The following is an 18,526-nucleotide window of genomic DNA, read 5'->3' on the forward strand; positions in this document are numbered from 1 at the left end:
ATTACCTCATCAAACAAACGCATCTGTAGGACCGAGGCGCGCGCGCAGGGCTCCCGCGTGTCCTCCCAGCAGAACACTCCCACGGGCCACACAGCACACGGCCTCGCACTTGAGCTTGCACACACACCACCTTTCACTGCCCGCGCTCGCTGCCGGGTCACACGCACGGGCTGTCCCCGCCCCCCTCACAGCTTCCCTCCACCCCGCTGCGGGCCTCAGAGGTACTCACCGCTCACTGCGCGCCCTGGTGACAGTCCCAGGTCGCGGCCGCCCGGGGGCCCGCCCCCGTCTCGGGCTGGACCAGGTCGCCTCCAGGAGGGCCTGAGGCCCGCTGCAGCCCCTGGAGCTCCGGAACTACTCTGGGCGCTCTAGGCGCGGGGCGGGAGGGACTCTATGACCCTCAGGCCGGCCAGTCCAGCTGGGCCGGGGGCTCCGAGCAGAGGGCGGCAGTGCCTTGGCCGGACGGGACGAACTGCCCTGGGGTCCGAGAGGCAGCAGGGTCCGGCCTGGGACGAGTGAGCAGGCCGCTATAGGACGGGCAGTCTGTGACCTCCGTGGCATCCACGGCCGGTTCTCTCGCGGGAAGTGGAAGCCTGGTGCACCTGGGCTCAGGAAGCGCAGAGATAGGCTTTTGGCTCCGTCGTGACCACAATGTGCCAGGCGTTCTAGGATCAGGGCTTTGGGGGTGACCAAAGTATCTGAGACTTTGGCATGTCCTTCCTTCTCTGGCCGATGGAAAGCCACACAGCCTCTGCCAGATGCCAGGGTGTCCTCATAGATGGGAAAACTAGGATAGTAAAAAGCACAAGTTGCCACAACCCCAGGAGTTTTTATTCAAAATATATCTATGCCCCACCCTGCCCCTACTGAATCAGAATTATATTTTGAAACAACACCCTCGTGTGATTCTGATAGCTGACTGAAAGTGTCTTACAACACATCTCTGAGAACCACAACATTTCATTTGCTCTTCCCGACACTTTTGTTGGATAGGTACTAGCGTCCCCACCTGAATTCCACAACTGTCAAGTGACTTGCTCAAGTTTACAGGGTAAGTGATAGAGAAAGACCTAACCCAGGTCTAACCCCAAAATTTGTACTTTCACTCACTTGACACTGGGAACTTGGAAAGCTGGGGACAGCAGGGACGGTTTGCATCTGCTGGGATGGGGCAGAGGTTCGGTTCTTTCCCTTTTAAGGTCCTAAAAAGTGGAGGAAAGTCTTCTGGGGCTTCTTATCCGTGAGCAGCCCTAAGCAAACAAACTTGGACCCGCCGTCCTTATGCAGGTTGTGAATTTTGCCCAACTCCTTTCCTCCAACCTGTTGGGGCACCTGCATCTTCATGTAGATTCTGCTGTGGCTACAAATACAGTGGCTGACTGAGAGCTGGACATCGCTGTACCCTTCCCCACAGCAGCCCTGGAATGGTGTTGGCGACTTCTGTTGCATCTGGGATGCTAAGTTTCTGGGGTCTGCTCACATCACTGCCACCTGTGAGCCTTAGAGTGAGTCGTTTGGCTGCGATGTGTCTTCCTCCTCCCCAATGTCATCAGAGATGCTCACACAGCCTTCTCTGCTGGCAGTAAGTGTGAGAATTAATTACTGGCATACCCCAGAACCAGTGAAGGGATGGCTCTAGGAGTGCTCCGTGAGAGTGTGTGGTGGGATAACACACCCTGGGAAAGGCTGGGAGGGAGTCAGGAGTGAAGTGGCTGGCCAGAGTCCTGCACCTTCATCCAGGTGGGAGAGGGCTACAGAGAGCCCTTTGGGAGCCCTGTTGGCTCTGCTTGGAGGCTGTGGGAGCTTGATCTCTGCTGGGTTCCATCCAGCAGTTTTCTCTGTCCCAGACAGTGGAGCCTTGTTCTCTCCTTAGTCACAGCCATTGTTTGGCAGAGTTCTGGGGGGTATCCTGGGGCTTGGATGCCCTGCAAAGGCCCAGTCTGGCATGGCTCCTAAATTAATAATGTATTTAGCAGTGGGAAGAGATCCTTGATTGCCAAGGGCCCGGAGGAGGTATCCCTCTGAATGTGTTACAGCACAACCTGGCACCAAAAGGGTTACCCAGAGCAGCAGCCATCTTGCTGCAGAGGATGCTTTGTTCCTAGCGGAGGAGCTGAATACATTCTTTCAAGCCTGGTGGCATTTTCATCTAAAAGCCTCTTCTGCCACTTTTGGGGGCCTTCTCTTCACCCCTCCACCAGGTTCCACGGAAGACACCTGCACACCTTGACTCTCAGCTCAGAAGTTCTCAGTCTGTGTGCAGGGAGGAAGGGGCTGTTTCTTTAGCAAAGGAATCTAGGTTTGCTTACTGTGGTCAGATAAATGTCATTTTATCTCTTTGTCTCTGGTACCTCAGACCTCTGAGACCTGAGGTATATTTTGTCTTTGAAGATGAGTCTACCACTCCCCCATCTCATCCTATTTTCTTCTCTTTGTCCACTCCCCTCCTTCCCTCCAGGCCCATCCCAGGGGTCGGGTGACATTCTGACTTCTTGAGGGTACTCAGCCCCTTTCCCTCTGTTTTCTCCACAGCAAGCCCCACCCAACACGGACTGGCGTTTCTCTCAGGCCCAGAGACCCGGCACCAGCGGGTAGGTGACTGCCTTTCCAGCCCACCCTCTTCTCTGCGGCATTTTCTCAGTGATGACGTGGGAGGAGATGGGGAGGGCTCAGCATTTGCTACAAATGGCTTCTTCCCTCAGTTCTAGATTTCAGGGAGGGTTTGGCGTATTGGGGGCTGGTACATAGACCCCAGAAGGAAGAGGCTATTTTGGGAGCTCAACTCACACCCTCACCCCTTCCCTTCTCCTCACCATGTGAACCTTTTCTTATATCCTGGGGGCTCTGTGGGACCAAAAGATGGTTTTCAGGTGGACTCTGGGTGGAGAGGAGGTTTTTTATACTTATCTATTGCCTACATCTCCCTGGTCTGGGTTGAGCTGGGCTCCCTACTGACCTGGGGTTCCGGCAGAGAAACCTGGGGCAGGAGGGGGAGAGGAGGAGCTGCCAGCAGTCAGAGCCTCCTCCAGAGCCTGCGGGAAAGAGCGGAGGCAGAGGAGGGGAGTCAGGCAGCTGTGGGGAAAGCAGAGACGCGCAGCTGGAGGTGGGGCTGAGGAGCTAGAGCTCTAGGGCAGGTCTCCCGGGTCCTGCCCCTCCTCCAGACTACCCTCTCGCCCCCACTGGTCCTGCCCTGTAGGCCTGCAGGCCTTTTGTCTCTGCCACTCTCTTATCTCTGCACTCTTTCCTCAGTCTCTGTGTCAGTTTGCCCTCTCTGCCTCTCCCTGTCTTTCTTGGTCTCTATCTCAGTTTCTGTCTTTATTGCTGACTCTCCGTCCCTATCATTTGTGTCTACTTGCGTTGGTCTGTGCCTCACACTGCGCCTGCCATGGCTAGGTGCTCAATAAATGTGGAATCAATGAATAAATGTGACTCTTCCTAGTCTCAGTCTGTTTCTCCTTTTCTCTCTGTCTCTGCCCTTGACCTCTATTCTGTCTCTCCTTCTTTTATCATTTGCTAGTGTCCTTGTGTTCTTCTGACTCCAGTCTCTTTTTTCTCAGTGTCCCACTATTTCTGCTTTCCTCTCTGTTCCCAGCCTCTCTGTGTCTCTGTCTCTCTCTCTGTGCATCTCTTGAAGCCTGTTGTCTGTTTCTTCCTGCCTCACTGAGTCTCTTTCTCTGTTTCTTTTTCTTTATCTCTCTCTCTCTGTGTCTCTCTTTTATCCTGTCTTTTACTGTCTTTCATGTCTTTGTACTTGTGGGCAAGCCAGCACACAGATGCGCCCCCACCTCTCCCCCTCCCCGTGCCCCTCACACACACAGAGCCTTTGATCAACACTTTCCAACACACTCCCCTATCCAGGCTGCCCCAGCTGCTCATTTCAATCTGGTATGAATTCCTGCTGAAACAGGAACCCCCTGTGGGTGGGGGAGGAGGGAAACTTCAGCGGAAAGACCTTTGGTTGGTTTGAGGGGAGTGGAGTGGGCTCTGAGCCAGGCCTCCCTGTTAGAAGTCAGAAGCTTGGAGGAGTCCAAGGAGCCCTGGAGAGAGAGGCGGGCAGAGCTTGGACCACCTTTGCCACCTCCACCTCCTCATTGGTCAGACACTTGCTGCCCACATTTCCCCAGATGCTACAGATGCTGAACCCTCACTGCTGCAAGAGCCCAGGAGACCTTGGTGTCTGGTGGAGACTCTAGCTCCTGGGCAGGTGCAGTTCTGTCACTGGTATCAGGATCTCAGTGCACTTCCTAAAAGGCCCCTAGAAGGCAACAAACCAGATGGCTTGGACTGCCTTTGCCCCTCCCAAAACCCCAGCTGTCTCCTTTCTCTCCACTGGCCTTGCCAGCCTTCTCATAGGTTATTCATTAGGTCATTCGTGCATTTACTTATGTATTCATTCATTCAACAAATATTTATTGAGCATCTACTATGAGCCAGTCCCTGTGCTAAACACTGGCCTATAAGAGTGAACAAACAGACATAATTTATAAACTTATAGGCTTTCATGCCAGCAGGGGAGACAGAAAACTGACGACAAATCACACATTAAAAAAAATGTCTAGTTTCAAATCATAGCAAGTTCTGAAAAGAAGAGGGTAATGTGGGTGTAAATAGGGAAGGAGATAGAGAAGCCCCCAGGAGGAAGTGACATTTGAGCTGAGGTGATAAGAAATACAGGGCAATTTGTGTCCCCTTTACTCACATCCACCCAGACCATATACTGGCCCTGAAGCAGATTCACTGCTGAACCTGAAAGCCACACCAGTTGCCTCTGATATATCTTTTGTGTTGAGTACCTTACTTTGCCTCAAGTTTCTTTTCATCAAGTGAGAGACTGAATGGCCTGAAATACATGCAGGAGCTCTTAGGGAGATGGAGAAGGCTCAGCAGCTCTCCCATCCTTAACATGAGGGGGATGGGACAAACATTTCTGATTCAGCTCCAAAGTGGCTCAGATGAAATAAGCATTAGAGACCTGGCCCGGCAACTGCAACTTCCCTCCTTCATTCATTTAATAAATAGTAAGCACCTGTAGGCCAGGTAGTGTTCTAGGTGTAGGAGATTTAAAACAGACATAGTTGGGGCTGGCCGAGTGGCTCAGTTGGTTAAGAGCTCGCTCAAGAGTTTGAGCTCTGAGCAACAGCGGTTCGATTCCCGGCCCGAGCTGAGCAGCTGCTGAGCTGCCAACCGGTGGCAGGATGGCTCAGCTTAAAAAAATAAAATAAAATAAATAAAACAGACATAGTCCCTGCCCTCAGGAGTTTACATTGTTGAGGGAGACACTATTCAAATAATCACAGAAAATAAATGTAAGATTGCAGCCACGTAAGTGCTAGAAAGAGTAGTGCCTGGGGGTGAGAGCGTAAAATAAAAATTTGACTTGGTCAGGGAGCAGGAGGACAGCCGGAAGAAAATGAGGCTGTGCTGAAGGGTGAATACAAATTAACCAGCTGAAGGAAGGAGTTAAGAGCATCCCAGGTAGAGGGGAAAACATATGCAAAGGCCCTGTGGTGAGGTCTCTGGGATCAACAGAATGACAGGGAGCTTTTCCTTTGCTGCCATTCTGATGAGTAAATTGGAGTAAGGGCATGAAGAGGGGCTATTTCTCTTAGTCTAATCCTTGCCCCAACCCTCCTCTGCTTTCCTGCCCCACTACCTCCCCATCACCTTGGCTACTGAAACACCAGGTTCAACACAGGGCTGGTGTTGAGTTCTTCAGTGAACCTCGTTCAAGTTCAAGCTAGCGCTGGGTCACATTGCCTAGACAAATGGAAAAAAGACTCAGATTCTGAAGTCCCTGATGACCAGGTGCTCCTCCTCCCCACCACTGTCCCTTCTCAGGTCACCCTTTTGGCGTCAGATTCCAACAGCTGTTGTCTCAAGCTCTGAATCCAGCAAGTCAGTGGACTGTAACCCAGGCCCTACCCTGCAGCTGTTTCCAGCCTTTGCACAGAGGAGAGAGTCCATTCGGTCTCCCCTGGTCCCCAGTCTGTTCTCTTCCATGGTACCCTCCCCCTCCCACCGCCCTCCCCTCCTCTGAGAGACACTATTCCTGCTCTCCCTAAGTTTGGACAGTCATTCAACAAACAAATAGCAAGTTATTTTTTCTGCTTATAAATTAATGCATGCTCTTTATAGAAACATGAGAAATGGAGGGAAAAAATGGAAAGAAAAAGCACCCATAATTTCACAACTCAGGGAAATCACCACTAACCTTTTTTTAATATGGACAATTTCAAATCTATACAAAAACAGAGCCTCTGTGATCCCACTATTTGGCTTCAACTAATTCTCTACCTAGTTTTACTTCTGTTTCCACCCCATACCCCCTTGAATTATTTTGAAGCCATCATATAATTTCATGTGAGTCTTCACTACCTTTAACAGACAATTCTTTTTTTAAAGCGCTAAAAATATTAATAAACTAATATATTCATAATAAATATTAACAAACTAATATAATCAAATGTCCAGTTGGTATTCACATTTTCCCAATTACATATCTGTCTATTAATCTATTTGCATGTTTATCCAAATTAAGGCCCATATTTTATATTTAGTTGAGTGTCTCAGCTCTCAATATTTTCATATGTATCTTTCTAAACCTTTTTTTGTGTGTAGTCAAGCAATATGCATAGGATTCTTCTTTTAAAAAAATCTAATTCACTTGAATAAATTGTTTATGAATTTGTTCACAGAATATTGAGAAGTTTCATTCCCAGTAAACTGGTATATTTTTCACCGTTTTTTTTTTTTTGCTTTGTAGTAATTGCAGTCATACTGCCCATTAGTATTGTAGCTTATTTTTTAATCTTTGCAAATTATTACAGAAATTTTCCCATGTTAGTAAAAAATTCTTCAAAAATCATTTAATTGTTGCATAATAGCCCCACATATGGACATATATGTATATTTTTAAGTGCTGATAGGCATTTACTACATTAAAAATATATACATGCATTTATATTTCTCACAATTAAAGCCAGGCTGTTGTCAGAAGTGACTTTCTCAGATTTCTCCTTTTTTGAGTCCGATACAGGAAGCATTTTACCAAAGCCCAGCCTCTGGGATGCCCCCACCTCACATACACATACACACCCCAATACACCAGAATACAAATTCCTTAGGGCAAGGACTATATCTGTCGTCTCTTAAATCCTAGGGCCTGTCACAGGCACTGGCACATAGTGGGTGTTTGGAAAATGGTCAATTAGATGTAGTCTCTCTCCTCCACTTTTATTTTTCATTGTTTTCCAAACCCTGGAAGAGTCCCCTATACCTGCTGCTGGGTCTCCACGGCCTCTCTGTTGAAGTTCAGCATGTCTTGTGCATAAGATTGTAGGCTTTGGAGTCACATTAAACCTATTTCAGGTTGCAGCTCTGCCAGTTACCAGCTGTGTGACTTTGGGAAAGTTTCTCAACCTCTCTGAGCCCTGATTTCATCTGCTGGGAATAGGGATAATCATAACACTCATCTGTAGGTGGTTCTGAGGCTGAAATAGAATATATATATTTCAGTCAGCTCAGTGCCCAGAAATAGGAAGCTTTCTGGAAATGGTTCAAAAAACCTCTTCCACTGCACTCATCTCCTGCCCAGCTTCCAAGAGCTGACAGCCTGCCCATATGCTTGGTCTCCAGCCTTCAATCATTTCTCTAGAATCCTCCTTACAGCACAGCCCACTGTGTTCCAGGCCTGCCCTTCTACTCACCTTTATTCCCTTAACACCACTACCCATCTCCACAGTGTTCACTCCTAACCTGTGGTATCTGACCCTGTTGTCTACCCCACAGCCCCAAAGCCCTTCTCCCGGCTGCCCCCCACCATCTGCTCTCCCCAGCCTATCCCCATTAGGCCCTTCACCTAGGACTGAGCCCTCAGAGGGGCCCAGAGTAGAGCTCCATCAGGCTGCAAGTCAGGACTTCCGGATTTTCATGGAGACAGAGAAGTCTGAGGCCCCATCCTGGGGCTTTTGCCCTCACACAGGAGCAAAAGTGACCTTTAAATACTTAAATCTTATCACAGCAACCACCTTTTAAACACCTCAGTGGGTTTCCAGAGCTCTTAGGATGAAACCAGAATCTTTAGTGTCTGCTCTGCAGCCCCAGCCCCTGACACCACCTCCCGGTGTGGCAGCCACACTGACTTTTCCCCTTAGTCCTTTGAACCCACCAAGCTTCTCCCAGCCTCAGGGCGGTTCTCCCTCTGTTGGAAAGCTCACTCCCACACTATACCTTCTCCTGGATAACTTCATTTTGCCCCTCAGTGTTTTACTTTGAAATGTTTCAAGCCTCTTGAAAAGTTGAAAGAATAGTATGATGAGCATCTGAATACTCTTTTTACCTAGATGCATCAATTGTTAGTATTTTGCACATTTGTTTTATTTCTCTTTCTACACACACACACACACACACACACACACACACACTCACTCTCATGCCTTCTGCCCTGCAGCCCCTCCCCTGTGCCAAGTCCTCATAGTGACCTAACACTCTCCACAGGCCTTTTCCTATTCACTCAGGCAACAAATATTTATTGCGGAACTTCAGTGTGCCAGACAGTGCCAAGGGTCACCTAATAGACTGTGTGTCAGGGTGCTTTTCCTTCCCCTCAAAAACAGAAATAATTAGATCCTTAAAAATCCCAAAAAAGCATGGAAATCGTCTGTGGGAAAAACCCAAGTTAGGCCAGAATCGCTTAGGGTTCTTTTACAGGTTAGCATTTTTCACAAATATGAATCATTTCATGTTTTTCTCAACACTTAGAGCACCTAAAGATCTTAATTAGGTGCCGCAGTAGGAAGCAGGCAGCCCTGCCATGCGGAGCTTGCTTGGTCTGCTGGTGGAGCAGAGGGTGCAACAGTAAACTGGGACCACCTGCTGCTGGGAGGCACCTGCCCCAGCCTGGGTGGGCTTAGGGATCCCCTCTGACAAATTGTATTCAGGTTACCAAGGCAGAGGTTGGCTGGGAACTGACACTAGAGCACAGGCTGGCTGTAAGAGAGAGCTTGAAGAATTAGGGAAGTGGCTCAGGAAAGGTTTGATGATAGCATGTTGGGGGAGGGGGTGGGCTGGGGGTGTTCTTGTAACATTAAAGGGACAGGTTTCTATGGGGATTTTATCCTGAGGGCTTAGCAAACCTCCCTGCTCCCAGGGTCTCCAGGGGCCTCCTACCCCCTCTTCTCTCAGTTCTCACCCCTTATCCTGGCTCTGACACATTCTCTCCCATTCCCCACCTTTACTCCCCTGGGGAGAGGCTCCCATCTCCCTCACTGTGATGGTAAGCACTGCTCTTTCTTGGGAGGATGTCACAGATTATAATGCTCTATCCTAAGGACCACGGTGGCTGAGATGTGTCTGACAGTAGAGAGCTGGTTTGGGGGACTGATAAATAGGGGTCTGGCTTCTGAAGGATTGTATAAACTACCTCCTACCTTGCTGAAAGGGAACGGGTCTTGGGCGTGGGGTAGGGATGCGATACTGGATCTGGGAGCGCTGGGATAGGACAGAAGGGGCAGGAGTTGGGCTGGCCTGAGAGCCTGTGCTCACCATCCCATTCTCTCTCCAGCTCCCAAAATGGCGATGAAACCGGCACCTGGCCCAATAACCAGTTTGACACAGAGATGCTGCAAGCCATGATCTTGGCCTCTGCCAGCGGTAAGTTGTGCCAGCGTATGTGTCGGGATGGGAGACCTGGGGTTCTGGGGGCATCCCATAACCACCACACCCTGAGACTGGCTATCAACCTCCATGATTTTTTCAGATCTTTCAGCTGGTTTTAGAGGATTCATAATTCTAGAACATAAAGCCAAGTTGAGGAACAGCTGAGGGATTGGGGGGCCTGGGATGCCCAGAGGGGAGTGAACGAGGAAAGATCCATTGAGATGTGGGGAGTAGTGGTTAAGAGGCTCGCTCTGGAAGGGGACAGCATCAGCCCAGTCCCAGCTCTGCCACTTACGATCTTTTTGATTTGGGTCAATTTGCTTCATCTCTCTAAACCTCAGTTTCCTTAGCCAAGAAAATAGGAGCCGCTGTGAGGATTAAATGAGATGATACCACAAAGCACAAAATGCTGTGTCTGGCACATACAAGCCCTCAGTCCATGGACACGGGCAGGGATACTCCCCGCAGAGAGCACACACTCTGGATATATGAGACCCCTTCTCTTTTTTTCCCTTTTTTAGATTTTATTGGGGAATTGGGGGAGGGGAACAGACAAGTTGCTGTCCTTTTGTTCTTCAGTCTAGTTGTGGAGGACGTCGCTTCACTGGCCCATGTTGGTATTATCATTGCGCTCTTCCTGGGTGAGGCAGTCATTCACCGGCCATTGGACGGCTGCTCACAGTGGCTCTTGGAAGCTCACGAAAGCTCACAGCAGCTGGCCGCCAGACCCACTGCAGCCTACGCCATCCCCAGCAACTCATGGCAGCCCAGCTCCAGGTCGAGCCGTTGTTCACCATCTTAGCTGTAGAGGGCGCAGCGTCACTGACCCTCATGTGGGATCTGAATGCTGGCCCTGCTGCTCAGAGCTGCACCCCAAGCCAACTCCTAACCAATGCGCCACTCGGCCGCCCAAGACCCCTTCTCTTTTTTGCTGCCCCCACCTTCAGAGCAGGATTGCGGTTTTCCCACAAGGCTAACAAAGAACTCACATGCACTAGAGCAGTGGTTCTCAACCTTCCTAATGCCGTGACCCTTTAATATAGTTCCTCATGTTATGGTGACCCCCAACCATAAAATTATTTTCGTTGCTACTCTATAACTGTAATTTTGCTACTGTTATGAATCGTAATGTAAATATCTTTTTGTTTTCCGATGGTCTTAGGCGACCCCTGTGAAAGGGTCGTTCGACCCCCAAAGGGGTCGCGACCCACAGGTTGAGAACCGCTGCCCTAGAGAGTCAGTGGATGGTTGTTATCCCTAAAGAGTCACACGTGTCCTGAGCAGGGGAAGCAGAATAATGTCACCAGTGCTTCAGAGCACAGGCTTTGGAGGCAGGCCAACATGGATTCCAATCCTGGCACCCCTGCTTTTCTGTGAGTCCTCAGACAAGTTACTAAGCCCCTCCAGGTCTCAGTTTCATTGACTGTGGAATGAGTCAATAATAACAGCTCCCACTGTGTGTTGTGAGGGCCTAATATCACAGGATTGGCAGAGGGTAAGGGCACAATATGCAGCGGCTAAACTTGATTAGTATCTTTAGTGACCCATAGGGGTGGGTTGAAGGCAGAATTAGAATAATGCCTATTAATAAGGACTGGCTTCTGGAGCAGCAAATCCTGGGCTTGTATGGCGGCCGGCGGAGGATTAAGGTAGTGGCCTTAGTAGTGAACAAAGAGCCCTGCCCTCCAGCATATCTGGTAACACCAGAAGAATAATCACCATAACCACGCCCATATCCCACCCCGGGCACATGCTAGACAAACTTTATATGGGCCTCATGTCAGGGAACCCTCTCAGCAGCTCTGCAAGGCAGGCCCGATTACTTAACATTTGACAGAGGAGAGAACTAAGAAGTCCCTTCTCCAAGGCTGCAGATGGGTGATCTCACCCGCCCGACTCCCAGGTTCATGCCCTTCCTGCTACAGTAACCAGGTCTGCCTTGAGATCCAGCCTCAGTTTCCCTTTCAGCTGAATAGGTCTAGAGGCTGAACTCTTACTGCTCTGCATCGTTGTCCCAGGTTAGGGATGCCAGATAAAACACAAGGTGCCCAGCTAAATTTGAACTTCAGATAAATAGTAAATAACATTTTAGCATAAGTCAGTCCCACGTGTTAGTATTGGGACATACTACACTAAAACACTGTTCGTCATTTACCTGAAATTCATATTTAACTGGGTGCCTTGTATTTTTATCTGCTACATCTGGCAAGCGTCCCCCAGCTGTCTGTGAGGCTGAGTGGGGCCAGGCCTGTGGCTGGTGAAGGGGACGAGGAAAGGGCGAAGTGGCAGAGGCGGCTCGCCTTCCTGGGCAGAGCTGGGCCCAGGTCTGGGAGGCTGTAATTCCAGAGAGGCCAGATGCTGAGAGTGAAAGAGGGAGGCAGCTGGTCTGGGGAGATGCCAAGTTGGGTTCTTGTGGGAAGTAAACAGACAGTCAGGTATATTTAGCTCTTGTGGCCTTGAGCCTTAAGGCCAGGAAGCAGGCTTTTTAGCCTCAATCCAGATTTTAAAAACAGAAAAGGAGTATTTATGGCCCCAAACCCTCTCAGAAGGTCCCCTGGGTCACTGTAGGCGCGCTCCCCTCTCAGGGCTCCCCGCCTCCGGCCCACACAGGGCCTGACCTGAGTGTAAGCCAGGGCCTTGGGGAAGGGACCCTGAGGGTGGAGGTGGCAGGGTCAGGCCCTTCTCTCACTTTCACACCCACTTCCCTGCCCTGGAGCCAGAGAGGTTCCTGGAGTCCAGCCCAGCCAGGGCTGTGGAGCTGCTGAGGGGGGGTAAGTAAGAGGAAGAAAGTAAGTACACTTGGGAGGCTTTTTAAATAAACATTTCAGGGAGGAGGTGTGCTCTCAAGGAGGCTGCGGTTTGCAGTTCAGCCGGCTAAGATCTAGCTTGACCAGGCGTCCCTGGGCTACTGTAGAGTTGCTGCCCTCAGCCCTGGGGTGGGGAGGGCAGGAGGCGAGGGGAGATTATGGTGCCTGGAGTTGTTGTCCCTGAAGAGAGACTGGCACAGGAGAGGAGGCCAGCACCACTCCGACCTCCTCCTGGCCAGAGGATGCCCGGGTTTCTTGGACCAAGAGAAAACCCTGGTCCCTGCCCAGTGTGGGTCTTGCGGGGGTGGAAGAAAGGGCCATAGGAGAATTGATTCTACAGAAGGTCAGAGCCCACAACCCAACTTCTCCCGCTCAGGTTTACAGATAGGGAAACTGAGGCCTGAATCATGCCTGGCTTCCAGTTTCCCAGTCAAGCCCTTCCTGTCTTTCTGCCTCATTTCTCCCCATTTCCTCCTCCTCCACTCTCTCTCTCCTCTCTACCCCCAGCCTCTGAGGCCTCCCTTCCAGCCCCTAAATCACTCTGGAATCCTGGCTCTTGAAACCGGATCTGGCCTCCCCGCCCCCCCCCCCCCAGCCCCTTCATTCCTAGGCTGGAAGAGGGAACTCGGAGGGGAGGGGGCCAGCACTCCAGGACCTGCCTCCCTCCTGGAGTCAATTAGGGGAAACAGAAATGTCAGTGGAATGAAAGGGCTGGGGGAGGGGCCGAGCCTGGGGAAGGAGAGAAGGAACTGGGTAGCTGCTCCCTCCCACCCAATCCCTCTTCCCTAGCCCCTGAAGGCCTTCCGATCCAGGGATTTGAAATGGAGGCTGTAGAAACGAGTGCTGGAGTGAGGAGGAGAGAAGACCCAGGCTTGTCTCTCCTTCTTAGGCCCCACCTTCCTCCCTCCTGTGCTGTTCTTTGAAACTATTTCCTGTCTCTCTATTTCTTAATCCCTGGTTGGTTTCCCAGGATTACTCAGCCTCTCCGGCTTTAGTCACCCTCTCTACCCACTCCCAGGGTCTGCGGTGGGGGTGGAAAGAGGGAGGCTGGGAGGAAAGCTCTTCCGCCAGCGAGGCTGGGGCTGGGCTGGGCATTCCTGGGGCTTTAACCCTCCCACTGCCTGTGGACTCCAGTACCTTCGGGAGCTCAGCCAAAGTCGCCAAAACTCTTGGCTCCTCCCCCACTTCGTGGCCCAGAATTGACACATTGGATGATGACGATGATAATAGCAGCAGCTAACATTTAGTGAGCACTTACCAAGTGCCTGGGCACTAGATGAAGCAGGGTCTCATGTAAGCCTCACAAAAGCCCACTGAGTTAGGAGGTACTTCTGTGCTGCTCTACCTTTAATGTGCCATCCACATCACCTGGAGATCTTGTTAAAGTGCAGATTCCAAGAGTCTGTGTTTCTAACAAGCTCCCAGGTGATGCTGAGCCAGGGCAAGAATTTGTACTTCTCTGGACCCCAGTGGGAAGTTGGGCAGGACGCTGTCTTTGATGTCACCTGGCTCTGACACTGTGAGCCCAGTCTACACTGTACCTAAGATATCTGGTCCTGAGACCATCATCTTCTCAGCCTCACAGAAGACAGCTCATGGCTGTCTTCTCTCCTCTTCCTTTACCCTCCTCAGAGGAGTGCTGAGGGCCATGCTGCTGCTGCTGGTGGTGACGATACCCAACACACACTTGGGCCTCACCCCTGCTCTAACCTGTGCTGGCTAGTATGGCCTTGGGCTAGTCTTTTACCTTCTCTGAGCCTTGCTTCCCTCATCTGTAAAGTGGAGATAATACTACATACTTCACTGGGTTGTTGCACTGAGGTTAGACGCCATCATGTACTGCACCATCTAGCAAAGTGCTTGGCACAGAGTGACGTCAATGGCTGTTCTAAAATAAATAAACAGAGCTACTGAATACCTACTCAGTGCCAGGCACTGGTTGGAGAAGGAAAGGAGGATGCACAAATCACGGTGGCAGGCCCCCAGGAGCCCACAGTCCAGTGTGGAAACCAGAGAGGCTCCTAGGGCAAGGATTTGAGAGCAAGTGTCTCAGCCCTGAAAGAAATAACAGCTAGCATGTTTTAAGCCCTTACTTTAAGTGAATAGGTAAAAGAGCTCGGAATCAAGCTGAGGCTGTCATTCCAGAGCCCCTTGCCTACCCCCTGTGTGCTCAGCATGGTCAGGACCAGGTGCTCTGCAGGCATCCACTAACCGCGTGTGCTGTAAGAGAGGGACTGCTGCGGACCCGAGTTTAACCCCTGACCTTTCTGTGTCTCTGCAGAAGCCGCTGATGGGAGCTCCACCCTGGGAGGGGGCGCTGGCACCATGGGCTTGAGTGCCCGCTATGGGCCCCAGTTCACCCTGCAGCATGTGCCCGACTACCGCCAGAACGTCTACATCCCTGGCAGCAATGCCACACTGACCAACGCAGCGGGCAAGCGGGATGGCAAGGCCCCAGCAGGCGGCAACGGTAACAAGAAGAAGTCGGGCAAGAAGGAGAAGAAGTAATGTGGAGGCAGGGCATGGAGCCCCAGGGCTGCTTCCCCCCCAGCCAGCCCAGCGTCTCCCTACCTGGACCCTGGCCTCACATTTCCAGGGCTCATCCCCAGGATCCTGGTCAGGGCCCAGGCCATGCGCCCCTTGGGAACCAGAAACAAGTGCCCAGTCAACACCCCCCTTTCTGCCCCCAGGGGATTGAATATGCAAAGGGAGTTCTGCTGGGAACCCCCATCCAATCACTTGCTGTGCCCATGGGGGTAGTGGGGTTAGTGTAGACATCATTTATCACACCCCCTTTAGTTATAGCTGAACTCGATCATCCAAATTCAGTCAGATCCAACTGCCTCCCCCCCTACCCATCCCACCCCACTCTACTCCTTCAACAGCTCCTCTTTCTTGTGTAAGGTGGTTGGGGTGTTGAGGTACCTGGTGACCTAAAAAGGCTCACAGTTCTGAAGAGTTGGAAGAGCATCATGACCTCTTGGTCTCTCCTTCAATTCTCCAGTTTCCCTCAAAGCATGGTTTGGTGCCAGTCCCTTCACCTCCTTCCAGAGCCAGAGACCAAGCTCAAGTTTTGGGAGATAGGGTCACCGTTCCCTTGGTACTGATGCTTGCTGGATTTAGGGAGGGCATTTTGCTACCATGCCTCTTCCCAATGCCCTAGGGACCAGTTTTTTGTTTCGTTTTGTTTTTCATTGTTTGATGTTACCACTGCATGCTGTGACTTACTCCTCCCCAAACAAGAGACTCCGTTGCATGTTCCAAGACAGTATGGGATAGTAAGATAAAGAAGGGAAGGGTGTGTATGTGGATGGGGGATGGACAAAGCTCGACCCATCAGTAAACAGGGTCTTACAAGAGGCTTTGTATGACTTCAGGGTACTGACCAGATCCCCAAATTCCAGCCATAAACCAATCACCAGGCTGGACCCTCATTCACCCACCAAATATAGGGCTCTGCCCAGGCAGCCAGCTCTAGGCTGAGCTGCCAGCACCAATGGATTTAAACTGGCATTACAGTCCAAGGAAGCTCTGAGCAGGTTTGGGACCAGGTCCCCAGGAGAGATAAGGGGGGCCTCTGTGGGTGCTGGGTACTCCACAGGTGCCACTGGTGGAAGGATCAGTGTGACCCCCACTCACCCCAGCAGGAAGGGAGGGCCAGCTAGGCCATTCTTAGCCCTGGGTTGGGGAGGCAAGGCGCTAGAGCAGAAACCAAGTGGACAGAAATTCTCAGCCCTGAATCAGGCTTCTCCAGAGAGCCCCTGCATTCCCCAAGGCTCGGTCCTTCACCTTTCCAGGTGCCATTTCTTCTCTGTGGCCACTGCCCAGGCCCCCAGTCCGCCCCCTAGTGGCCAGAGCCTGGTTAAAGTCCCCAGTGCCTCCTTGTGTATAAACCTTCCTCTGCCCACCCACTTCTGCCCCCGGAGTCCCGCGTTACGCGGGGCTACGTGAGAACCCCACCCCCCAGTCCTTACAGTAGTGTAGAGCCTCCCTCCCTTTCTCGGCTGGTTTAGAATAGCCAATAGTGTAGTGTGGTGTGCTTTTCCGTGATGGCGAGTGGGCAGCGGGCGGCGGGCTCCGCGCAGCCGTCTGTCCTTGAATCTGCCTGCGGCGGCCGGTGCTGTGTTTTGTGCTGTGTCCACGCGCTGCGGCGACCCCCTCCCCGGTACTGACTCTTATAAGCGCTTCTCTTTGCATAGTCACGTAGCTTCCCACCCCCTTCCTGTGTCTCACGCAAGTTTTATACTCTAATATTTATATGGCTTTTTTTCTTTGAAAAAATAAAATAAAAATGTTTCTTCTGAAAGATTGAATGTTTCTGTGTTAGAGATGGCGGCTCCTGGCACGTGTGGATGAAGTGATGAGCTGAGAGGTACATGCTGGAAGAGCGGAATCGGGAGGCGAGTGTGGTGTCTTCGTTTTGTGTCATTCTTTGAGTCTGTATGACCGTCAGATATGGCTATGTATGCTTTCAACACCGTTGTGCATATGTAATAGTGTGCGATTGACTGTGCTGGTGGGACTGTATACCGTTTGTGTAATTGGCTTGCGAGTGCGTTGTGGGGGAGGGGATTTCTGAGCGCGGCGTGTCAATGTGCAATTGAGTGCTTGCGGCTGTCTCCGTTGCGGTTCTAAGCGCCAGTATCCAGGCAGAAGAGGAGACCCCGGCGCGGGGGCGGAAGCGGGTTGGCGCCCGGCAAACAGCGCTACAGAGGGGGCGGAGGATGTCTCCTTAATGCCCACCCCTTCCCTGCTGAAATTACCACTCCCGAGCGCCCCTGCAGGCTTCGTGGGAGGAGGGGGGCTCTCCTTTGCCCGCTCTTTTCTACCTCCGCTGCCATTGGGGTTTGGGAACACCGCGGGAGTGGGGGTGGGGGTGGAGGTAACGCAGAGGGCGATTCCCCGAAGGCCGGGTCTGTAGCTTGGGGCTCAGTTTCCCCATCTGGAATTCACCTTCCCGCTCGCCTCTCCGCAGCAAAACAAAGGAAATTGGAGGGCTCATCGTTTTCTTGTCCGGGGGTGGATGAGAGTGGTAAAGGGGACTGAAAGGGCAAGCAGGAAATTAGATTGTCCGCAGACCCAGATCGCCCTCCCTCCTTTCTCTCCCTCTCCGTGCTTTTCCATTCACTTGTCGGCTCGCCCATCTCCCCGCCTCCTCTGCCTGCCTTCTCGAAGTACAGTGGGATTCCGAGGTTTGCGGCAGCCAGAGAAGCTGCAAAAAACACAGAGGGGGAGGGAAGACCCGGAGGGGCGGAAGGACAGAAAGGCAGACCCACTGGGGTTATCGGGGGTGGACAGCGAGGGTTTGCCCAACCACAGGGCTGGAGGAGGCTGTCTCTGGGCTGCTTCTGCGAGGAACGTCTCAGAGCCGGGTCACGCGTTCCGCCCGCTCCTTGTCTGTTGTTATGGAAACCAAGCCTTCCAGCTAAGCATCTGGGGGCGACTTTCCTGCGTGGGAGGGAGGGTGGTGTGCGCGGTTGCTGAGATGGAAGCGGGGTTTTGTTTCTGAGAGCCAGGCTGCAGAGGGCGGGGACCCCGGCGCCTGGGTTCTATTCCAGGCACTGGCAGAGCCTGAGCAGCTGTGGTTGGTCCCCTAATTGGTATGTGTGCCTATAAAGCGCTGAGCCAGAAACGCGTGGCCTCTGAGGGGAGAGAGGAAGCAGGCAGCCCACCCCCACATCCCCAGCCATGCTGGTGAGGCAGCTGCCCAGGCTCCAGCGCTATTTAAAAGGCTTTTATTTCCAGCTCCAGAGCCTGCCCAATTGGGTTTGTGGTCCTCTCCAGGCCTCTCCCTGCCTGTTCTGGGCCTGCTCATAGCTTGTAGGTTTCTTTGTGCAGGTCATAATGAACTCCAACAAGTATGACTCTGAGCAGCAAGTCATCTGGAGCATGACCTCTGGCTTCTGACCTCTGCTGGGCAGGCTCCGGTTTCCACCCAAGTGTAAGCCCCTCTAGTCTGGAATGTGGTGGTGGGAACGGGGGATGAGTCAGATGTTTCCCTCAGCAAAAGAGGCACAGGTACTGCCAGGAAATTGACATCTGGGAGTGTGGGGAGGTGGGAG

The 18,526-nt window shown here is 51.8% G+C and overlaps 1 protein-coding gene across 17 annotated transcripts in view; it reads left to right on the forward strand.

The window, feature by feature from the left end:
* LOC109393460 (protocadherin gamma-C4) overlaps positions 1-16,772 on the forward strand; it is a 161,371-nt gene extending 144,599 nt beyond the window's left edge. For 12 of the 17 annotated variants that reach the window (XM_019662799.1, XM_019662743.1, XM_019662807.1 and 9 more), the window contains 3 exons: positions 2,533-2,591; positions 9,563-9,651; positions 14,746-16,772. In XM_019662799.1, the coding sequence (XP_019518344.1) occupies positions 2,533-2,591; positions 9,563-9,651; positions 14,746-14,972 (375 nt within the window). In that variant the 3' untranslated portion in view covers positions 14,973-16,772. The remainder of the gene's footprint in view (positions 1-2,532; positions 2,592-9,562; positions 9,652-14,745) is intronic. The other 5 variants (XM_019662820.1, XM_019662859.1, XM_019662840.1 and 2 more) reach the window with 2 other exon arrangements.
* The last annotated feature ends 1,754 nt before the right edge of the window (positions 16,773-18,526 follow it).

The sequence above is a fragment of the Hipposideros armiger genome, unplaced genomic scaffold, assembly GCF_001890085.2.
Source record: "Hipposideros armiger isolate ML-2016 unplaced genomic scaffold, ASM189008v1 scaffold_11, whole genome shotgun sequence".
Lineage (NCBI taxonomy): Eukaryota > Metazoa > Chordata > Mammalia > Chiroptera > Hipposideridae > Hipposideros > Hipposideros armiger.